The sequence below is a fragment of the Thalassophryne amazonica genome, chromosome 4 (assembly GCF_902500255.1).
Source record: "Thalassophryne amazonica chromosome 4, fThaAma1.1, whole genome shotgun sequence".
Classification (NCBI taxonomy): domain Eukaryota; kingdom Metazoa; phylum Chordata; class Actinopteri; order Batrachoidiformes; family Batrachoididae; genus Thalassophryne; species Thalassophryne amazonica.
The window spans coordinates 132,434,947-132,451,606 of record NC_047106.1 but is presented as its reverse complement, the minus strand read 5'-3'; the positions used below and the strand labels follow the sequence as shown (position 1 = coordinate 132,451,606).

Genomic DNA, 16,660 nt, shown 5'->3' with positions numbered 1-16,660 from the left:
TGCTATGGGTTTTTTTTGCTCTCCAGTGGTGCTGCGTGAGTTCAATGCAGCAGCAGTGGAGGTTTTCTCTTTTCCAATTCTTTCTTTGTGTATGCTTTTATATGTGTTCATGTACCGGACCGGCTTATGTGTGTTGTTGTTTGTTAAGTGTGTCATGAGGCCGGTCAAGGTTTGCTCAGCCCTGCTCGTGACCTAGGGCAGGGATATACATCTGGAGCTGGGTCCCCGGGCGCCAAAAAAGGCGACCTCTGCTCCTAACTGGCAATTAGGATGGGTAAAAATGCAGTAAACACATTTCATTGTGCAGGGAACATGTTCCTATGTGCATATGACAATAAACTCCTTTTGAATCCTTGAATCCTAATATGTAACAATTATTATACTGGCCAGTTTGTGGTGTTATGACCAGTTTGAAGGCATAACAAATAAATGAATGAGTGCAAAATGGACCATTTGACCAACAACCAAAATACAAATGTAAGCCGAAACCAGCATCAGGATCAGGGCTGTGACAGTGGTAAAACTGGAATGGCAGCATTTGTGGACGTCAAATACCTCCATGAATACATTCATTTATAAAAGTCAGCATGTGTGTTTGGCTGCAGAGTTTTGGTGTATTTGGTGGATTCACCTCACTGGACGAATGTCCAGTGGATGAACACTACATTATTTCCTTGAGATGCTTTGAAGATGTCGCTCTGTTTGTCTTACTGTGTCCTACCTTCCTCTTCATCGTGCCCAGACGAGCAGCTTTGGCATCCAGAGCGGCGTACGTGAGCCACAGACCCGTGGATACATGTTGGACGAAGCACATGGATTCTCCGTACTTTATCTCTGGAATACCCATCCCCTCAACATCACGCTTTTGAGCCACGTCCACCTTCTCCTGCTCAGGGGAACCAAGAGGACAGCATGGAGAGGAGACAATCAGGTCTAAACAGCAAAAAGGAGGCGGCACCCAATGTGGGTTTCAGAGAAGCTCAAAATATGAACTCTGACCTTTGATGCACGGAAGCAGAAGGCAGACATTTTGGTGTGGGCCCTTTCTGGATCAACTACCAGCAGATTTTTGTCCTCCTCCAGACCCAGGTACCGGCCTGTGGTGATATGGCGAATTCGGAATGACTGCCCCCACTTCATGTGGCTACCGCTCCAGCTACGTTTGAAAAACAGCGACAGTGATGTAGAACTATTTCGTCATACTATACAGTTGAAGAAAATGATGACATACTGCCATTAAAATTCTTTAACAATAACTGTACATTTGCAAAGAGTAATTTTAGCATTTACACTCTTGTGTAAATACACTTTTGAAAGAACGACCTGGTGGCAGTGGTGGGCACAGATAACCAAAAAATTAACTTCGATAACAGATAATAAGATAACTGAAAAGTTATCTTTGATAAAGATAAACCGATAAACCACCAAAAAATGTATGGAAGTTACAGATAATCAATAACCAATAAATTCCGGTGTTGTCTATGGGACATTTGCAGTTACTAAAGAGCTAAAATAGATTTTTAACACAATCGCTTTTGAAAGCATCAAAAGCAGTAAAAGACCTAAAGAATAAGCAAGAATGTTTGACCATGCTGCTCCCTGCAGGAAGCAGCACAGACAAATCCTGAGAGCACCCACGAAATCAACTCTTTACTAATCATAATCATTTTTCTTTCAACATCCTACCCCTGCTGGAAGCTCTTGTTTACAACAGCGCTCCCACCACAGAGGCACACCAAGAGCAGCCATAAAGCCAGCTCTCTATCAATTTCAACACTCCGGTCAGGCAGAGGTCTTGAAAAATAAAGTCATACTAACTTATGGTTTTTTGAAAATGCTGATAGAATAACTCCATTAATGTCAATTCTGTCATTTGTACAAAGTTAAAATATAACATATATCTTTTAATGTTGAATAAGGCACTAATACTGAGGTTTTGTAACAAACACAGACCGCAAAGCATTCTGGGTAAAAGTGCTAAACAGTGATTGGTTCAGTAATCCATTATGTAAACCAACATGTTAATGTGATGTGTGTCGTGTGTTGGTTTAAAGATAAATGTGCTTTTGTAAAATATTCCATTTTGATTTGTAAAAACAGGCATTTTTACAGAGCGTCATCACAATTGCATGTTTTAAAACTTTTATGATGTTGTAAAACGTGCACTCAATATTAGTAAGTAAGTAAGTAAATTTATTTATATAGTGCCTTTCACAGACATAAGGCCATGTACACACGTTGTCGGGTATTTGTAAAACCAAATATCTTACCCTTTCAGTTTGGGGAAAACTACGTTGTTTAAAAAAAAATCCATCCACATCGAACTGTATAAATGTGTTGTAATTAGTCTGCCAAACCTTTGGGTGGCGGTACTGATTAAAATTCTATCCAATCAGGAGCCTTATTCTCTTGTCGTCACTTCCACAAAAACTAAAAACATGGCGCCAACCTCGTTCGTGTGGACCGATAAGGAGTCGGAATTACTTCTAACCGTAGTTTTAGAATACAAAGTTAACATATATGCACACAAAAAGTGCCTGGACAATGGACAATACCAACACTTTGAGAGCAGCCATGTACCCAGACGTTTAATACTGCCATGAACACTCCTGGCCAGTAGATGGCAGTAGTGGCCTTGAAAAAATGTCAAACAAAATTCCAGACAATCCGTGTCTGCTACATTTAAGATGTGTGGAATTTAACAAACGCAAATACACTAACGTCTATAAACCCAGAGAATATATTCACGAGAGTTTTAGGCACTAGTGTTTAATGCTGTTATCTGTGGACCCTGAACAGAGTGTCTGAAATGCATTTGTCCTGTCGTGAACGTCTGAGATTACCTTATGCTACCCATAATGCATTGCTGCCTGGCACAGAATGTGCTCACAAAACCTTAAAAATTAGCACATTACTTTAAAACGAAAACATATATCTGATATTTTCACTTTATAAACTTCAGACATGATAATAATTTTAAATAACTTGTCTAAAATGAGTGGTCAAAATTTGAACCATAAGTTAAACATGTATGCCTCTGGATGACTTGGTGACATTGCGATTATATTAGTATGGTGTTAAAGGAAATTACTTTTTTTTGGTCAGTTCTCCTTTGCTTACAGACGATAGAGTGGTTTCTGATTGCAGAACAACATGCTTATTAGGAAACTTTTAACAGGTAGGTCTCAACAGCTTTAACAGTTTTAAAAATGTTTTTCACTGTTCAGCTTAGTTTAGTACGTTATCGGTCTAAAAGTTATCGGACGGTAATTCATCGGAAGATAATTAGTCCGATGATGGTTTTTAAATTTATCTAAAAAGATAATCCGATAATGAAAACATTATCTTCGATAATTATGTGTTATCGGATTATCGGAAGTGTGCCCACCACTGCCTGGTGGTATGTTTACAGCAGTGTATAAACTCTGTAATTTACACAATGCTGTCAATATCTTTGCTGGTAGTTGAGGTTTTCTTTCAAAAATTTTACCATAATGTGTAAATTTTCTTGAATGGTGTATTATTTTGGTGTTTTGTTTTATTTAGTTGGTTGGTTTTTTTTTTTCTATTTTGGGTGCATTTCTCTATTTTGCCCACTTTCCTTTTTGCTAAAGCTTATAGTTAGGGCTGGATCGGGTGACCCTGAACCATCCCTTAGTTATGCTGCTATAGACGTAGACTGCTGGGGGGTTCCCATGATGCACTGTTTCTTTCTCTTTTTGCTCTGTATGCACCACTCTGCATTTAATCATTAGTGATCGATCTCTGCTCCCCTCCACAGCATGTCTTTTTCCTGGTTCTCTCCCTCAGCCCCAACCAGTCCCAGCAGAAGACTGCCCCTCCCTGAGCCTGGTTCTGCTGGAGGTTTCTTCCTGTTAAAAGGGAGTTTTTCCTTCCCACTGTAGCCAAGTGCTTGCTCACAGGGGGTCGTTTTGACCGTTGGGGTTTTACATAATTATTGTATGGCCTTGCCTTACAATATAAAGCGCCTTGGGGCAACTGTTTGTTGTGATTTGGCGCTATATAAAAATAAATTGATTGATTGATTGATTGATTAATAGTGTATACTTTCCCCAAAGTTCAAAATTTCAAAATTCCACAAGGAAGAATTGTGAACAGTGCTTAGATGAATCAAACCAAACCATCAGAATCAAAATCCATCAAGAATTAAAGGAGAAGAAGTTTTTATCTCCAAAAGTCCATGTTTTCCCTAAAATAAAAATAAATAAATAAAAAAAAAGAAATCTGCAAGGAAAAATTGGGAACAGTGCTTAAATGAAGCAAGTGAGCACAGACGGTGGCCAAGTACACTTGGTTTCAGTGCACAAGGTTCCCAACCCTACCCATTTCTCCATGTAATGAGGAATTACATCAGAAAGAGCATCCGGTGTAAAATTTGTGCCAAATCAACAAGTAGATCCACGTAGTGCAGCGGATAACTGAAAAAAATGCTTCAAATGGTGATGCAAGCACTAAATTTGGCACACATACTCCTTAGACATTACTCTTTTAAAAATGCCGGGTACCCACATGAACTTTCAATAGGCCAAGAAGGGGTCAATTGAAGTATTACACAGGGGTCAAAATTTAAAAATGCTCCAATCATATTGAAAGGTATTCCATATTATTTGTCTGATCATAAAGATTCCAAAAAGGTATAGTTTGGACTATCTGTGAATGAATGTTCCGGAGTTATGGGGTAAAAACAGCAAGAACAGTGACAAAGGTCAATTTACAGGGGTTAAAAGTTAAAGTTGCTCCAATTTTGGTAAAAAGTGATGCAAATTATTAGTTGGGTGAATACGGTTTTAAAAAGGAATAGTTTGCATCATGTATCATGCTTAGTTATCATGTTACAGGGTAGCATATGTCACATGTCATAGAATCCAATGGATGCTGATATTGTTTAACCTTTACTTTGCAAACCAAGCATGCAACACAGTCAAAACTATTCCATTTATTAGTCCTATTAGCTCAACCAGTAATTTGCACCACTTTTTTTTACCAAAAGTGGAGCAACTTTAACTTTTGACACCTGTACAAACTGAAATTGACCTTTCTCAGTGTTCTTGCTGTTTTTACCCCATAACTCCAGACCATTCATTCACAGATAGTCCAAACCATACCTTTTTGGAATCTTTATGATCAGACAAATAATATGGAATACCTTTCAATATGATTGGAGCATTTTTAAATTTTGACCCCTGTGTAATACTTCAATTGACCCCTTTTTGGCCGCCTATTGAAAGTTCACGTGGGTACCCGGCATTTTTAAAAGAGTAATGTCTAAGGAGTATGTGTGCCAAATTTGGTGCTTGCATCACCATTTGAAGGATCCCTCAGTAAATATTCACTTATCTGCTGCACTACACCTGGGCTCTGCTATGGTGACACCCAGCAGGGGTGGAAAAAAAAACAAGGGAGCAGCTGATGGGACTTGCTTAGATGAATCAAAATCCATCAAGAAATGAAGCAGAAAAAGCATTTTAGGTGAAATTTACAGTTATTATGCCTAAAAGTCCCTATTTCCTCTAAAATTTTAAATTTCAAAATTCTGCAAGGAAAAATTGTGAACAGTACTTGGATGATGCAAACAAAACCATCAGAACCACAATCTGAACTGAAGGAGAAGAAGCATTATTTTATGAACTGTGGATCCTGTCTGATCTCATTGGTCAACCTGTCTATCACAATTGGGAAAAAGAAAGGACTCAGAACTGATCTTTGGTGTAATCCCACCTCCACCTTGAATGAGTCTGTCATTCCTACTGCACATCTCACAGCTGTTACACAATCCCTTGTCCATGTCCTACACCAACCTCACATACTTCTCTGCCACTCCAGACTTCTTCATACAATACCATAAGTCTTCTCTAAATCCACAAACACATAATGTAACTCCTCCTGGTCTTCTCAAAACTTCTCCATCAGTACTCTCAGAGCAAACATTGCATCTGTAGTGCTCTTTCTTGGCATGAAACCATATTGCTGCTCACAGATCTTCACCTGTTTTCTAAGCCTAGCTTCTGCCACTCTTTCCAATAACTTCATGCTGTAGCTGATCAGCTTAATGCCTCTGTGGGTACTGCAACTCTGCAAATCACCCTTGTTCTTAAAAATAGGAACCAGCATAGTTTGTCTCCACTCCTCAGGCATCCTCTCACTCAGAAACTCTGCTGCCATCTCTCCTAAACATTTCCATGCCTCCACTGGAATGTAAGATTTATATTCACATTTTTAACAATAGTCCTAGAAAGTAAATTATTCAAAATCTCAAATATATCTCTTACTAAAAAAACAAACAGGGTTAAGTTTTATCACCTGATTCTTAGCGGCTCCAGCCTCCACAGGGACCGAGCCTGACTGCACACAGCACCACCTTCATAGTGGGCCATCCTGCAAAGGAAACAGATGCACACATCACCAGAAAATAACACAGTAACAAAACATTGTGTCAATAACAATGGATCTGCTGCTTCCGCTGCTCACCTGCGCTTTTCTTCGCCTTCCTCTGGTGTAGAGATGGCCAGACATTCGTCCATGTGACCGTGGAAGAGCCGGAGAACATGACCTCCTGTCAGAAACCCTGAGAGGGTGAGCACATGCTTTAGTCTAACACAATTCCAAGATGAGGCCAGATGTCGGTACCTTTAATGACCAATCATGAGTAGTGATAACATGTATACAGGTTTATGAAAAGCATAATGGAATGTGATAGCCTGTCCCAAAACTGAAGGGCTGCCTGTTGTTTTGTTCTTTTTATCTTCACCAACAAAGCTATCACCTCCCACCTATCCTGGAATCCTGAGAACTGTTAGAGTGTGACCAAAACTGCCTCAATAAGAGACAGCTGCTATTACTACTATTACTACTACTACAACAACTACTAAGAAAAAAAGACAATAGAAAAGCATTACAGCAACTTGTTAGCACACTTGCTGTTGATGATTCAGCACTAAAGTGTCTCTCCCCTTAACCCTCTGGGGTCCGAGGGCATTTTTTGGACAGTTCACTCGCCTGGCATACTTGTAAATGTCTTATTATTGCTGTTAACAGCTCTCCCTGCTTCCCACAATCAAGTTTTATGTCTCTTGTTTTTCAGGACAACCTGTACTTTCAGAATACATATGCTATAGTGGTGTTTAATAAGTGTAATAAAGGTTTACAATCAGAAATAAGAAAGGAAAAAGTAAAGCGGAAATAATTTTCCACACACATTTAATCAAAACACACAGCAAACTACAATATACAACTTTTTGACACTTTATAAAGGTAATTTGAGGTCTTGTGTGAAAGACTGTACAACAAAAAGTTTCAAACAATAAACACAAATGCACATTTTGAACAATATATACAAAATGGTCTATGCGTTTGGTTTGTCTTCATCTCAAAGCAATTTCTGTCTGCTATTACACAAAGGTCACATCACAAACTTCTACTTCTCTGAAGTTGACTGTGTTGCTTGTTCTCACCTGCTCTGAAAGCATCTTTCACACTTCAAGGCTCATTTACACTCAGAAGCTCATTTACAGAAGCGGCCCCTCACCCCTCGCTCCATTGATATGGTAAGCAGTGCTTTACGCCGCAGCGAGAGAGCTTGCCACAGGCTTATTCAGTAACATTCACAGGCAAATTAGTGGAGCAATCCTGATACTCACACACTCTTTGTTTGAGCACGTGAGATTGTATGAGAGGCCCTCCGTCTGCTCCGTCTGCTCACTTTCATTGATAGCTGTGTGTAATGGCGCAGGGCGCATTGGAGCCAGCAGCCAGGGGGCTATTCAAATGGGCTAACTAGTAACACATCACTCCTAAAAACAATCTTTGGTTCATCACGTGAGGTAAATCTGCCCTACGACTGGATTTTGGAAAACCATGTGACGGCGAACCAATACCATTTAGACACTCACATTGCGCACATCATCACACAGCTTCTATGAGGAGTACAAAGATGGTGGACGGCTGGCATGAATGTCCACGGAGTTAACTTATCACCAAAAAAATATTACGTTTCTATCTCATATCATTCCACGTCCCAACAGCCGCGAGTACAAGCGGCCAAGATGAGTTTCCTCCGCAGGGTGACTGGGCGCTCCCTTAGAGATAGGGTGAGGAGCTCGGTCACTCAGGAGGAGCTTGGAGTCGAGCCGCTGCTCCTCCACATCAGTTGAGGTGGCTCGGGCATCTTTTCTGTATGCCCCCTGGACGCCTCGCTGGAAAGTTGTTCCGGGCACGTCCCATTGGGAGGAGGCCCCGGGGAAGACCCAGGAACGCTGGAGGGACTACATCTCTCGGCTGGCTTGGGAATGCCTTGGGGTTTCCCTGGAGGAGCTGGGGGAGGTGTGTGTGGATCGGGAGGTCTGGGCGGCTTTGCTTGAACTGCTGCCCCCGCGACCCGACTCCGGATAAAGCAGAAGAAAATGGATGGATGGATGGATCTCATATCGTTAAAAAGTTATTTATAATTTAGTAAAACTTGGTCTCAGCCATCGTATACGACAGCGTCGGCCCCAGAGGGTTGACTACTACTACTATTACTACTACTTAGCAATGGAACCAGTCCCGGCCTCACTTCATCTAAATTCTGGGTCTGTTAGTGAAGCTTATGGCTAGCGGCCAGTGATTACCTTAGTATTCTCTCTGCTTTCCTGTCAATTTACTGCTGGTAAATTATACCTTAGGTGTAGTTTTTCTTTCTGACCGATTCTGCTCTTTTTCTCTTTGTCCGAGGTACTGATGCCGTCACGCAAGATTGACAGCTGCAAACCACAGGGCACTGAACTGACCACGAGATGCCATGGCTGAAGCTGATGCAGCACACTGCAGTCTGCATTTGGACTAAAGCTTGCTGCTGTGACAGACCCACTGACGGCATGATGGATGAACGCTGGCCCAGCACCTCAGGGCACTGGATGACCCATTCCTGCGGCTTAAATGCTTGCGTGTTCATCTCAACAACTGTACCTTGTTTTGGATGTTGTTTTGATTTTCTGTTTTCTGTTTCTTCAGCTTTGGAAATCTTTGTAAAAACATTGTAACTGTTAGAATGGCCTAAGCAGAAGGTCACTTAGTCTGCTTGAGGTTTCTACCTCAATATCATCAGAGGGAGTTTTTCCTTACCAATGTCGTCTGTGTGCTTGCTCTAGGGGTTGGTAAGGTTAGACCTTACTCATATGAAGTGCCTTGAGGCAGCTTTGTTGTGATTTGGAGCTATATAAATTAAATCTGAATTACTACTGAAGTGCTCAATGTTGGTGCTTAAATTAATTGTTGAAATCATCACAAATTTCTGGAGGGAGTGCCTTTTCTGCACTTCTCTAGTGGGTGACATAGTTTTAAATTGGTGTGGATGCACTTCTCCTGCACCCTTTTTTGCATTGTCATGTCTTTTGACCTATAGTGAACAACTCCTTTTTAAATGCTTCCAAGGGCTGTTCTCCATGACCTGGGAGGAAAGGTGTCTGGGCCAAATACATCGAGGATTTACCAGCAAATAATTAATTGAGGGAGTGTCTACATCCATTCATGGGTAAAGAAAAGAGGTGCATGCACATTTTACAAATGGGGCACCAGGGATGTACAGTGTGGGTGGCTGCACAGTGAAATGTGTAATGCAAGTTTGTACCCTCAGCGAGTTCACATCCAGAGCTAATGGGATTCATGTTCCACAGGGTCTGCATGAAGGATGCATCCACCATCAGATCTCCGCTGGCATAGGATAAATGCTGAGAACATAGAACAAGAGAAGGAAGGAAAAGTAGTGTGCTAGCACACTTCTACAGCACATGTTCCAATCCCCCCCATGTGATGGAGAAAGTGCTGACGAGTCTTACCAGGTATCGCTCAGAGGACACACTGACAAGGATGAGATCATCTCCCACCCTGACCTTTTCACCTTCGGACCTCTGCTTTGAGGCTGGATGAATGGTCCACCAGCACGCCTCACCTGCAAGAAAGGCAGAACATATCCATAACTGTAACAACATGGGATCAAATGATCAGGTCAATGAAAGTTTGTAAAGTTTGAAATTTGTATTGTACCAGTTGAATCTTCTTGTAAGCCCACATCAAAAGCCAACTTGTCCGTGAGTGACCGAGATGTAGACAAACAGCTCAGGTACTGTGGACAAAGTTTGTTATACTTCTTCAGTTCATTTATTAACTTCTTCAACCCAACTCTGAATGCAAAGTAACCATGAAACCACTTGACTATGAAGTTCCTCTGCCCCAATCCTTACCATGCCTGAGTGGTTGTGTCTCAGAAGGATAGCGTGACCGTACAGTAGAGTACGATGACCTCCACCTTGGGACGACTGGAGACGAAGGATTTGAGAAAAGGTTAACCAACCATACTGATATGACTAATAATGGAGTGCAAAGTAAAAATACAGTTCAGGAGTTCCACCGATTCAAAGAACATATGATGAAGAGATAAAACTGTTAAGAGTTGTTCATTCCTGTATCACTGATGATGAAGCTAATCACATATAGACTTGAGCTTCTATAAGATTTGTTTTATTATATAACCTCTCAATAAACAGGGTTGGTGGACAAGTGGTTAGTGCACTTGGTTTCAGTGCAGAACATTCCCGGTTCAAACCCCACCCCAGCCACATTGTCTCCATGTAATGTGGAGTTGTGTCAGGAAGAACATCTGGTGTAAAACATTCCTCAGATTTGCTCTGGCAACCCTGAATACAAACAAGGGAGCAGCTGAAGGGACTTTACTTCTGATATAAAATTCAATTTTGTTTGACAAAAAATTTTTAATGAGCTCTTAACCACATATTCTCTATAAAATAATCAACATGACATGATAATATAATACAATACATAATTATGGAATGTAATAAGTTAATATAAGTTTTGTTGCAAATTGTGTCACACAGTTATCAACGTAGTCTTTTTTGTGAAGAAGAAACCCAAAGCAAGGCATCACTTTCCAAAAATTAAATACTATATGGCCCTTTAGTTCTTACCAATGGCACTAATGAAGCTGTCAAGCAAGTATATTTCCAGTACAGATAGATGTGAGCAAACCTGTAAAAAGCCAACTTTAAGGGCAGATACGGCCAATTATGCTAAATTGTTTGGCATATAAATAATAATTATATCATCATTATTAATAATAACTAATTTTATTTTCATTTATAGATGTTGCATCACTTCAATATAAAGTCTATGGGGCACTGAGAGAGTGGCAGGATAAGACACACAAATGCACATGTGTAGTGGAAAATTGTCAAACAACTCAAGAATTTAAAAACCGTTTGGGTCATGTGACAGGTACGTGACATTCACTAAGTTTTAATAGACACCACCACGACCATTAGACAGTTTCTGTACATTCACAATCACCCTGCAGCCATGTTACAGATGTTTTGCTTTCAGGCTGCCTTTGCTACACACATGTAAATGTTTCTACAAGTATGCAAAAAAACTGTGAACGTATATAGTACAGTCACGTTATTTCAAACTAATTTTCTGAAAACTGATTTCTTGTATTGCTAAACAGCTAGCATTAGCATATTAGCTCCACAACCAACCTGATCTCCTGCCTGTTTTTATGTTAGCTTGCTCACGATGCACGCCAGCTAAATACAAGTTATAGCAATATTTTTTACACACATCTATTCTTTACATATATAAGCTTAAGCTGTAGAGGGTGTGCTTTCAAATGTAACATCAAACTAATAAAAAATACTAGCTCATGCTGTTCATGTAGAACTTTTGGACAAAAAAATGGCATGGTACATATTTTCCAGATATGAGACCTATCTAGCTTAAGTGTTGTAGTTTATATAACATACTTGACTTCAGTTATAACATGGACAATTTCAAAAACACCATGAACATAAACATAACACAAACATTGTGGGGATATTGCTAAAAGAGAACTATACAGTACATTGAGCAGTCACTACAAACAGACTCCACAAAGACAGCACGGCATTATCAGGAGTCAAAGTTCTATCAAAGGTTTGACAAAATGCAAAGGACAGTTTAAAACAAAAGTCACAACAGATGTTTCACCAAAACAGACAGCTAACATTAAACCATCCTACCTTTTCTCAACATCCAGCAACGGTGCAACAAGAAGACATAATTATTGCTGTGGTTTTCAATTATTAATTCGCCAAAAACAAAAAACGTTTAGTCCTACCAAGAGGAATACAACACTAAGCCTATCTGTTGAGTTAAGCACTTATAATCCGCTGGAATGAGTCAGAGCAGGTATGTTAAGTGGTAGCCTTTGTCCACATTAGCACCACATTTAGTTAGGACAGGTGTGCGTCTACCAAGAGTTTTGTGGCTATCCAGTTTCCCCAACTACTCCGACAGAGACAGGTCGGACTCTGCAGGGCCATGCTATTCTCATCCTTTAGCTTACCGTTACAAAGGCCAGGCTCAAAATCTTAAAACTTGTGTCAGACCTGGATCTGCCTAAAGGCGTTGCAATAATCCAACTGAAAAAATACTGTAAACACAGCCAAATGTCCAACAAAGGCTTTATTTCACTGGCATTACAAAGATTATGACACATTATACTTTTGTATGAAGCTACTATTCTGTATCTCTGAATGGAATTAGAGAGTATGGCTGAGTCGTGTTAGCTTACAACATTGTTGAAAGGCTTTTGCCTTGGTTGTGAAATGGTGATAAATCTTTACTGTTGTACAAGTATGTTATTTAACTTGCAAGATGGACTAGAAACCTCAATGTCAATTCCAATGAAGTTGGGACGTTGTGTAAAATGTAAAAAAACAAAACAAAAACAGAATACAATGAAATGCAAATCCTCTTCAACCTATATTCAATTGAATACACCACAAAGACAAGATATTTAATGTTGAAACTGCTAGACTTTGTTGTTTTTGTGCAAATATTTGATCATTCTGAAATGGATGCCTGCAACATGTTTCAAAAACATTGGGACAGGGCAACAAAAGACTGGTAAAACTGGAATCAAGTGAGTGGCATGACTGGGTATAAAAGGAGCATCCCCAAAAGGCTCAGCCATTCACAAGCAAAAATGGGACGAGTGAAAAAATAGTCCAACAGTTAAAGAACAATGTTTCTCAACGTTCAACTGCAAGGAATTTAGGGATTCCATCATCTACAGTCCATAATATAATTAGAAGATTTAGAGAATCTGGAGAACGTTCTACACATAAGCGGCAAGGCTGAAAACCAACACTGAATGCCCGTGACCTTCGATCCCTCAGGCAGCACTGCATTAAAAACAGATATCATTGTGTAAAGGCGTGGCCTCAGGAACACTTCAGAAAACCATTTTCAGTTAACACAGTTCACCGCTACATCTACAAGTGCAAGTTAAAACTCTACCATACAAAGTGAAAGCCATACATCAACAACATCCAGAAACACAGCCGCCTTCTCTGGACTTGAGCTCATTTGAAATGGACAGACGCAAAGTGGAAAAGTGTGCTGTGGTCTGATGAGTCCACATTTCACATTATTTTTAGAAATCATAGACGTTGTGTCCTCCGGACAAAAGAGGAAAAAGACCATCCAGATTGTTACTAGTGCAAAGTTCAAAAGCCAGCATCTGTGATGGTATGGGGGTGTGTTAGTGCCCATGGCATGGGCAACTTACAGATCTGTGATGGCACCATCAATGCTGAAAGATACATCCAGGTTTTGAAGCAAAACGTGCTGCCATCCAAGCAACGTCTTTTTCAGGGACGTCCCTGCTTATTTCAACAAGACAATGCCAAGAAACATTCTGCACGTGTTACAACAGCGTGGCTTCGTAGTAAAAAGTGCGGGTACTAGACTGGCATGTCTGCAGTCCAGACCTGTCACCCATTGAAAATGTGTGGCGCATTATGAAGCGCAAAATATGACAACGGAGACCCCGGACTGTTGAACAACTGAAGTCATACATAAAGCAAGAATGGGAAAGAATTCCACCTACAAAGCTTCAACAATTAGTGTCCTCAGTTCCCAAACGCTTATTGAGTGTTGTTAGAAGGAAAGGTGATGTAACACAGTGGTAAACATACCACTGTCCCAGCTTTTTTGAAACGTGTTGCAGGCATCCATTTCAAAATGAACAAATATTTGCACAAAAACAATAAACTTTATCAGTTTGAACATTAAATATCTTGTCTTTGTGGTGTATTCAATTGAATATTGGTTGAAGAGGATTTGCAAATCATTGCATTCTGTTTTTATTTACATTTTACAGAATGTCCCAACTTCATTGGAATTGGGGTTGTATTTCAAAAACAGTGAAGAAAACAGAAAACTATGATGCCTGAAAGTTAGCACAGCAAATGATAGCAAAAGAGGCTTCACTTGACATGGATGCAAATATGTAAAGTTAATACACTGTGCAACCTCCACATTTGTGGGACATTTGCAAGTGTGCATAACAGAAATTTTATGAACAAACACAGAAGGCTGCTGGAGTAAGCAATGTGTCCTAATCAACAAGTGGACAAATGAAGAGACAAAGCGGGCATGAATTCTCCAGTAAGTACGCTGTACATGCAAGTTGTAATTTCATGCTGCTTTTGAGAGCTTGAAAAGGAATTTGTCTGAAGCCCATGAGCAGAAAAACAAAAATGGTGAAGCACTTAAGAGAAGAAGTTTCCTCTTCTTAAGTTTATGGGAAGTTTCAGGATGGCTTTTCACTATAGCACCAAATGTTCGTCTGTTGAAGTATGCAGCCTTAATAACCTTAATGCAAGGTTATCATGAAAGCACACAATAACTATGCTCTCAGGCACCTGAACTGTCAGCCTCATATCCAACCATGTCTACAACCATGTGAAATATAAAACTAAGAGTGCTTTTGCCAAATGGTCTGCAACCCCCTTGACCTTGTTCTTTGTCTACAGGACACATGTCAAATTGAAATTTGTTTCTCAAAATAGCTTCTGATAGCTCAGGCCTCGTATAAAATACTGTTGCCAGCTGTCCCTCAAACAGACAGAAAGCAAAACCTCTAGTATAGTCAGTATTTCATTAAAAAAGAAATAGTTGTTGAAAGTTAAGGGTTAGTTAGGAAATTTTATATCTAATTGCTACCATATCCACGCTAGAATGCCCCTCGTCAAATATCAGCCCACCCCTTTTTTTGTAAAAAGTTGATTAAACGCCCACCCTAAATTAAATTATTTTTTAATTAAAGTTTATTAAACACCCACCCAAAATAAATGTATTTTGTAACCCCAACACATTGTAAAAAGCAAAAAATAATGAGTTTTCACAATGTTTTTCGTGTATCTTTCACATCGTACCTGTGGTGACATCATCAACGTGCGCTGGTAGTAGCTGCATGACAATGATGTTAATTTGAGTAAGTTTGCAGTACGAGAGCTGTAGCAGCACTCACACACTGTGATGGACTGAGTAAACTGATCAGAATGGATTAATCAACAATTTGCCCGGTAGCAAAAATAATCAAATCCATTGAATTAGGGTGTGTAGCTCTTCTGGATGAGAACAGAAGATAAACAGATAACACACTGATAAATCTGCCTTTACATATTGGCAGTCAGCGACAGGACAAACTGGATGTACCAATATTTTCAGTGAGAGGCTGACGGGAAACGTCCACCTCCTCTGGGTGTGACCGCGACAGGACACACTGTAAAATGGACAGTGATAGATACATTATTTAAAGTTTTCAACTTTGCTGCTTATTGCAGCGACAAGAACCAACCGAATGTTGCTTTATCTTTAACCTTGAGGAAAAATGGACAGCCAGAGATAGATTATTTTAGTACAGATTCATCTGATTTTGAATACCGGTAATTTCAGAAAGGAATTAATTCATAACCTCACAAAAAAGTAACTTTTTAAAGAGGGTTTCCTATTTTAAGATAACGCTGTGAAAAAAAAATAAATTCAGTAAATTAATGTCCGTGTTGTTATCATTGATAAATGACCATGTAAAGTTCAAATCAAACCAAATCAAATCAATTTTATTTATATAGCACCAAATCACAACAAACAGTTGCCCCAAGGCACTTTATATTGTAAGGCAAAAGCCATACAATAATTACGTAAAAACCCCAACAGTCAAAACGACCCCCTGTGAGCAAGCACTTAGCGACAGTGAGAAGGAAAAACTCCCTTTTAACAGGAAGAAACCTCCAGCAGAACCAGGCTCAGGGAGGGGCAGTCTTCTGCTGGGACTGGTTGGGGCTGAGGGAGAGAACCAGGAAAAAGACATGCTGTGGAGGGGAGCAGAGATCGATCACTAATGATTAAATGCAGAGTGGTGCATACAGAGCAAAAAGAGAAAGAAACACTCAGTGCATCATGGGAACCCCCCAGCAGTCTAAGTCTATAGCAGCATAACTAAGGGATGGTTCAGGGTCACCTGATCCAGCCCTAACTATAAGCTTTAGCAAAAAGGAAAGTTTTTGTTGTGAAAGTGTCGTGACACGGACCCACAACAGGGGGCGTTAATGAACGGACAATGGATAAGCCAAAAGTAACAATTTAATGTTGTGAATCACACAACGACGTACAGACAATAACAATATGGTGGACTGTCAATTATACACAAAGTGACGTGTGGGCAGGCTCGACGATAGAAGACGCCTGGCGAGAGAAGAGCCGGATCCCACACAGCATCCACCACCAACGGAGCTGAAGAACACCGGAGCCGCCAAGCCCTGCG

General features: G+C 40.2%; 1 protein-coding gene across 1 annotated transcript in view; it reads right to left on the bottom strand.

Moving 5' to 3' along the window:
• ryr1b (ryanodine receptor 1b (skeletal)) overlaps positions 1-16,660 on the bottom strand; it is a 468,306-nt gene that overhangs the window by 370,507 nt on the left and 81,139 nt on the right. Inside the window, 8 exon segments of the mRNA XM_034168593.1 lie at positions 722-886; positions 1,000-1,156; positions 6,322-6,396; positions 6,490-6,586; positions 9,626-9,725; positions 9,834-9,946; positions 10,042-10,120; positions 10,239-10,313. Of these exon segments, the coding sequence (XP_034024484.1) occupies positions 722-886; positions 1,000-1,156; positions 6,322-6,396; positions 6,490-6,586; positions 9,626-9,725; positions 9,834-9,946; positions 10,042-10,120; positions 10,239-10,313 (861 nt within the window).